Below are 7,785 nucleotides of genomic sequence, written 5' to 3' on the forward strand. Positions count from 1 at the left end.
CCGGGGGAGGCAACTGCTGTGAGACGACCTTCATCGAGGGGCTCGGCGCCGACGCCTGCTCTTCCTCCTCCTCAGCCGCCGCTGCCTCCTCCTCCACGAAGGAGGCGCTGCTGTTTGCTGACGGGAGGTTTCTGGACTTTTCTGGAGAGGAAACAAAGATTCCCACGCTGTCATACGACATCGACGATGACGACGAGTTCCAGGAGCTCGAGGTGAAGATCTACCGTTTTACCCTTAGACCTCCACCCTCTATCCCCAGACCACCACTCTCCATCCGGAGACCTCCATCCTCCATCACCAGACCTCCACCCTCCATCTCGAGACCTCCATCCTCCATCCCCAGACCTAGACCCTCTATCCCAAGACCTCCACCCTCCACTCTTTATTATCCTCCTCATCCCCAGACCTCCACCCTCCATCCCCAGACCTCCATCCTCCACTCTTTATTATCCTCCTCCATCCCCAGACCTCCACCCTCCATCACCAGACCTCCACCCTCCATCCCCAGACCTCCACCCTCTATCCCGAGACCTACACCCTACATCACCAGACCTCCACCCTCCATCCCTAGACCTCCACCCTTCCTCTTCCATCCATCCATCCATCCATCCATTCATCCATCCTTCCATCCATCAGAATGAGATTAGCGCTCTGCAGCTCTCTGAGCGACACATTTGGCCTCCTAACAGCCAATCGCTTTAGAGACGATTAGCTGTGATTTTGTGTCAGTGAAGTCCATCTTTAATCTACTCCGCCGCTTTAATACCAGAGAGAGAGAGGATTACTAAACCTGCTATCACTCACATACTAGTATCAGTATATAGATAAATGTAGTGGAGTAGAAATATATAAATGGAAATATACAAGTAAAGTACAAGTACAACATCGTTGTACAGGTGTACAGGCTGTGAACTCACCTGTGTATGTGTGTGTGTGTCGTCAGAGTGATTACTCCAGCGAATCAGAGAGTGAGGATGCCTTCCTGTTGATGCCTCCCAGAGATCACCTGGGCCTCAGTGTCTTCTCCATGCTCTGCTGCTTCTGGCCGCTCGGCATCGCCGCATTCTACCTGTCGCACGAGGTGAGGACACACCTGAACTGACACCTGAACTGACACACCTGAACTGACACGACACTCCTGAGCTGACACACCTGAAAAAAGCCATGTGTAGTGTTTGTATAAGTAGATTTAGTGAGTGTATAAGTGTGTGTAGTGAGTGTATAAGTATGTGTAATGAGTCTATAAGTGTATGTAGTGAGTGTATAAGTATATGTATTGAGTGTATAAGTGTGTGTAGTGAGTGTATAAGTGTGTGTAGTGAGTGTGTAAGTGTGTGTAGTGAGTGTATAAGTATATGTATTGAGTGTATAAGTGTGTGTAGTGAGTGTATACGTGTGTGTAGTGAGTGTATAAGTGTGTGTAGTGAGTGTATAAGTATGTGTAGTGAATGTATAAGTATGTGTAGTGAGTGTATAAGTACATGTAGTGTACTCAGACTGTTGTGCTGCTGCAGTTTCTTCTTCTCTTTCTGTTTTTGGAACATTAACACAAAGCTGCTCCTCCACACCGACACAATATAGCTTATATAACTGATCTGCAGTCAGCCGGAGGAGGAGGAGGACGTTTCATTTATCTATTTTTATGAATTTTTAAATTCATGTATTTGTTTTCCCTTATTTTTTTTAAAATTTTATATTCATTTTTAAATATATGTATTTATTTATGTTCATAAATAAATATATATATATACATACATTTAAAAATAAATATAGAATAATTAAAAAATAAATACAAATATAAGTAAAAAATAAAAAATAAATGCCAAAATAAATCCGTCAATAAAAATGAATATAAAAATACATAAATAATTTAAACATTTATAAAAAATATATACATAAATAAATACAAGTGGAAATTAAACAGAACAGTAAATCAATAAGGGAATTAATACAAAGGTAATCAAATGAAAAATCTAATTAAAACAGAAATATCAATTTATGTCACATTTTATCAATATTAATGGCTACACTTTTTAAATATTATTTTTGCTACTTTTAATGGAATAATTATTTATCGAGTAATTTATTTATTTACTCTTTTATTTTTTATTTTGGCAGGTTCCTTCCTCCATACCGAGAAAGATATTCACTGGACTATGTGGCTCTTCAACTGTGTTATTTATTTCAGGCCGGAGCAGTTGTGACGCCTTTAGTTGTTGGAGATTTGGGAACATTTTGGGGTAAAAAGTTTGAAAATGTTTGAAAATTATATAAATTTAAATGGAGTTTTGTATCGTGTGTGTGAAGACTCGGCGAACGGGAATACTCCGGCTGAGAGGTTTTTTAGTCGTCTCGTTGTTGTTGTGCGGTGGCGGCTGATCTGCTGCATGTGTTGTGGATGTGGTTTCCATGGTAACTGCACACCTACAGCTCCAAAAGAGACAGGGCTGGTTGCTAGTGGCAACGCATCCCACACTGAAATCCATCAGTGAACAACAGAAAGCTCTGCAGGAGGAGGAGGAGGAGGAGGAGGAGAGTCATGTTAAATAATAGTTCACCACAAACAGGAAGACATGACTGTCATCTCTCCTGTCTGCTGGGAGGTCAAAGGTCGTGTCATTTAAACATGTACATACTGTAAACACGAAACAGGCTCAGAGTGCGGTGTGTTGTCTGATAATCTGATGATCCAAGACTACTGAATAAAACATCTGCTCTCTGAATGATGATTCTATTTCTATCTGTTAGAAGAGAAGAACATCAGTAGAAGAGCTGATTAACTTTAGAGAGCCGGAGGTCTGAAACCAAACAGGATGTTTTGCTTCCTGATCACATCAGCTTCATTACAGACTGATTAAAGAGCAGAGGGACTGATGTTCTTCTTCTGCTTCTTAATCTCGTTTCTTCTTCTGTGATTGTTTCTGTCTGTTAACCCTCTGAGACCCACAATAGACCCGTTTTAGTCTTTTTTTTAGGGGGGTACAGGGGGTCTTTAGGGGAAGATAGCAGGTCAACAGTAGATGTCACATAGAAGTGGTGTATGTCATCTGAAAGCTGGAACCTGGAGATTAATTTGAGATGCTGCTCAGCACAGTGTGTCAAGTTCTTCTAGTCATAAATCAGAAATAAACATCAATTAATTAACTAAAATAAATAGTGAAAGTGTACAAGGGTTTAGAACATTATGATAGAAGTATATGATAGTCATTTCCATGCGTCTCAGTCTGGTTTCTACTAACTCCTCCCCTCTCCTCCTCTAGACCAATAAGGCGGTGTCTAAAGGAGACTTCCATCTGGCGAGCTCCAGCTCGAGGCGGGCTCTCTTCCTGGCAGTGCTGTCAATCACCATCGGGACAGGTATCTATGTGGGCGTGGCCGTGGCGCTCATCGCCTACCTCTCCAAGAACCACCACTGGTAAACCTCGTCGTCAGGGAGGAAAAATTACCCATCAGGCACCGGGAATGTGTTTGGAATCCTCACCTGGAGTCTCCAGGTGAGTCGGCAGGTCGGCCCGCTGCGATGAGCTGGAGGAGGACTTCCTGTTCGCAGACGACGGCGGCGTCCGTTCAACCAAAACACGGCGAGACGTTTGTTTTTCTGCGTGGTGATGTCACTCGTGTCAGGTGACTCCTGAGACCTTTAAACCAATCAGATGGTTTGTTTTTCTCTCTGTTGGGATCCACTTCGTTTAATGAACATTTCCAGTGTGATTTTTTTAATTTAAACTTTAATACGACACTGAACTCTTACCAGATGAATAGTCTCCTCTATATCAGTGAAACATTGACTTTATGTAGTGAAACAGAGACAGATGAGTTTTATTCTCGATGTTTCTAATTTGGATGATGAAGAAAGTTTCTGTCGCCGTTCCAATAAAAACACATTTTGGGATTCAAGAGGCTTCAAATGGCAAAAAACTGTGGAAACAATTGAAACTGAAGTTATTCAAACGCCACAGTAGAAAATAAAACAACAGACAGATTTGTGCAGTCTGAACCAGGCTGAAGCTGATTAGGACCTTTTTCATCATCTTACATTGTTTTCTTATTATTTCCTTCCAAACAATAAAAATGCACCAAACTTTGCAGAACAGTTATTATCTAGATCGCTGGTTCCCAGCCAGGGGGTCCCGACCTCCTAGTGTGGCTGTAAGGGGTTAAGGGGTGTAACGGCACGTTGTAACTTTTCACATGGCGCAATTACATACAAAGTCACGCGAATGGCGCAACATGAACACGCAAAATTTGCGTCATTTGAGTTGAAATATTTCAACTGAAGCGAGGAATTCGTGTGATGTTGTGTCGTGAAAGCCAACGGTGTCGCGAAAATTTGCTTCGCTCTTGGTTTGAACACTAATGAACTAAAAACAGACACGGGATGTGGCCGATAAACAAAATCACACTGGAAGTAAAATTGAACACAACGAGATACGCATGCTCAGAAGAACTGGATCACTGGATCTGGATCTCTGGATCACTGGATTAGTGGATCACTGGATCACTGGATCACTGGATTACTGGATCATTGGATCTGGATCTAGATCACTGGAACAGGATCACTGGAACGGGATCACTGGATCACTGGATCACTGGATCTGTAACTCTGGATCTGTATCTAGATCACTGGATCACTGGATCACTGGATCACTGGATCACTGGATCACTGGATTACTGGATCATTGGATCTGGATCTAGATCACTGGAACAGGATCACTGGAACGGGATCCCTGGATCACTGGATCTGTAACTCTGGATCTGTATCTAGATCACTGGATCACTGGATCACTGGATCACTGGATCACTGGATCACTGGATCACTGGATCACTGGATCTGGATCCCTGGACTGACTGGTCCCTGTTTGTGTATCAGAACACAAAGACTGGATCGATCGTTGTAATCAAGACTCTTGAACTCGGTTTCTTTCTCTGTGTGGATTTATTTGGTTCTGCTCCAGTTTCTGTGGTTCTGTTCAGGTTTTTATCATAAACACACAGCTACTCAAATAATGTATATCACAGTCGTGCGTCATATATATATATATACTGTATATATATATACGTATATATATATGTATATATATATACTGGGCTAAAGGGCTGAAACCACCATCAGTCATGTTGTTGTATAGATTCACCTGCTGGGCTGTGATGTCACCCACACCTGTACACTTATTAACACCTGTGGCTAAATGTTTTCCTTTAATCAAACTCACACTTCTGATATTTTGGTAAATCCTGGAGCCCGCCAGAAGTCACATGGTTGGGAAATGTATTTTTTTTTATATATATATATATATAAAATTTTATTTCTACCATGTGACCTCTGGTGCTTCAGCTGCGTTCCATTTGATGGAAATTTCAACTGCCTTGAAGTCCGATTTCCAATCCAATTTTCCAAAGTCCAACCAACTTCGTATGTGCAAAATACAGTGTAATGCATTGTTATCAACTAGTATTGCTAACCGTGGCTAAACTGGCTGGAGCTAACCACATTATGGTTTCTGACTTGTACTGGAATGACGCTCTGATCTGGTGCAACTTCATTGAGACGCTCTGATTTCTGAGGTAAATGGAACACAGCATTCGTCTCCGTGTGTCCAGTACATGGATGTATTAAAAGAACTGGATACAGCATTGGAGGCGGGGCCCCGTTCATTCCTATGAAAGTTACTCAGTGGCGCATGAAGCCTAAATGGCTCCACTTCCGTCTGGAAAAGTACCTGGATCTTGGGCACATGGAACATGCGCAGTAGCATCTGCTCGGTCACATGACTCGGTCACGGGGTCCCAATGTCACAATCTTGGTCTCACTCACATGGACGGAAGAAGGGAAATATCTTGATTCAGCTATTAGTGCATTTTACAACTTTAAAAACGTAATTTTTTAAATAAGGGCTATTAGTGCGTTCGTACTGGGGAGTTGATTCACCTAAAAAAAATTATCCGCTGAGTTACAGACGTCTCTTTTCCAATGTAAGTCTATGGGAAAAAGTATTTTTGGGCCCAATGGCATCACGTGACGGACACAGAAGTTGCAGTAACGTTGTTTGATCGCTATGAAAGTTGGGATCGACGACCGGCGCACTTCCTGGGGGCTTGGTCCAGTACAGAGACAAGTCCAGGATGTGGTTAGCCTAGCTTAGCACAAAGATTGGAAGCAGGGGGAAACTGTTAGCTTAGCTCCATCACAAGAGGAAAAAATACATTGAACTCTGCATTCACACACACACACACTTCCTGCCCAGCTGGTAAAACAAACAGAGCTGCTCTGTGATTGGTTGTTTTTCTTCTTTTTTAACTTGCTTGCCAATAAAAATTAAATGTCGTATTTCCACCGAAGCGTTTGTGTTTGTATTTAAAGAATCATTTTAATCAGGAGGGTCAGGTAACGTTGGTACGTTGGTCCAGACTCAAACGTCTCAACAACATCCATATCTCAACCGGTTTCTGGTGCTGTACAGCGTCTATAAGCTCTACTGTTTCCACCCGGACAACAATACAGCTACACCCAGTAGAGTAACACAATTGTGATTGGCCCCAGTGCAAATTGTTATTTTGGGCCCTCGTCCCAAACATAAACACACGCTTGTGTGCACACAACCACTCCAGACAACTGCTATGCCACCATAGAGAGGATCACCATGCAACTCCCATCCTGCAAACCAGCCTGTGATCAGCAACACGGACAGCAGCCGGAGCGCCAGATTTATCAATATTAATTTAACAGCCTGCCCTGAAGTAGCCCAATAGTAATCACAGACACAGATTACAGTAGGTGCACATTTTCCAACACATGAGGGAAGGTTCTGTGTTGTATGTACAAAGAGTTAAATGTATAAAATCAATAAATATATGTTTTTTTTTTAAAGAAATATGAAGTTTAACATAAAAATGCTGTTGCAGTGATCTTATTATTTAGTTATTTTCCCTCTTTAAAAGTCACCAGTCTCTGAAACTCTAATGTTTCAGGGGGAGGACTCCCAGACCCCCAATCTTTGGGTTAGAAATTCTCCCTATTATTAAGGTCTCAAGGTTGGACAGTATGCTCATCTGGGGGCCATAAATGTCAAACACAATTTAAAAGTTTGGACAATTCATGAAGTAAATGTTGAGATATTTCACTAGATAAGTGGAAACTTTGACCTGATGATGGCGCTGGAGGAAAAGTCAGAGGATCACCAACGTTACTACAGTTCATCCTGAATGATGAAGTACATCTCATCACCAACCATCACACAGATGTTGAGACGTTTCAGTCTGAACGAAGCGGCGAACCGACCGACCGACCCTCAGATATGAGAAGCAGCAACCAGAGAATGGACGCCATTTTAGCTGAATAAATAACGAATTTGATAATCAAAGATGCATTTTTCATTGATCAACTAAACATTTCTTTAAGAGTGAAAAGACGTCAGAAGAACTTCACTAACAACATCTTTAAAAACAGGTATCAGAGCTTGTGATGGTCCGGAAACGTTCCAGTGTTTCTGGTTTCAGAGCAGCAGCTGTTTCCTCAAAGCTGACGTCAACATCTCACAATTAGATTAGATGAAGGTCTAATGAGCTCGGAGGGGAAATGAAGACTGACAGACGAGCAGTGAGCTGATCATAACAGCAGATAGATGCAGATTATTGCTGCATCAAACGTATGGTTTATTTACAAGCCTTTTATTAATCTGTTTGTATATTTTAAATTGTACATCATTTTTATAATCCCAGTTTTGGATGAACTGATTATACGTTTCATTAAACTGTCCAGTGGATAACACACACACATATATATAT

At 41.8% G+C, this 7,785-nt stretch overlaps 1 protein-coding gene across 1 annotated transcript in view; it reads left to right on the forward strand.

Annotated features, from left to right (window-relative positions):
- Positions 1-6,805, forward strand: part of syndig1 (synapse differentiation inducing 1) — an 8,505-nt gene extending 1,700 nt beyond the window's left edge. The window contains exons 2-4 of the mRNA XM_074647204.1: positions 1-212; positions 944-1,081; positions 3,261-6,805. The exon at positions 1-212 is cut by the window's left edge and continues 442 nt beyond it. Coding sequence (XP_074503305.1) covers positions 1-212; positions 944-1,081; positions 3,261-3,419 — 509 coding nt within the window. The 3' untranslated portion in view covers positions 3,420-6,805. The remainder of the gene's footprint in view (positions 213-943; positions 1,082-3,260) is intronic.
- The last annotated feature ends 980 nt before the right edge of the window (positions 6,806-7,785 follow it).

This window comes from Sebastes fasciatus, chromosome 9 (assembly GCF_043250625.1).
Source record: "Sebastes fasciatus isolate fSebFas1 chromosome 9, fSebFas1.pri, whole genome shotgun sequence".
Taxonomy (NCBI): Eukaryota; Metazoa; Chordata; class Actinopteri; order Perciformes; family Sebastidae; genus Sebastes; species Sebastes fasciatus.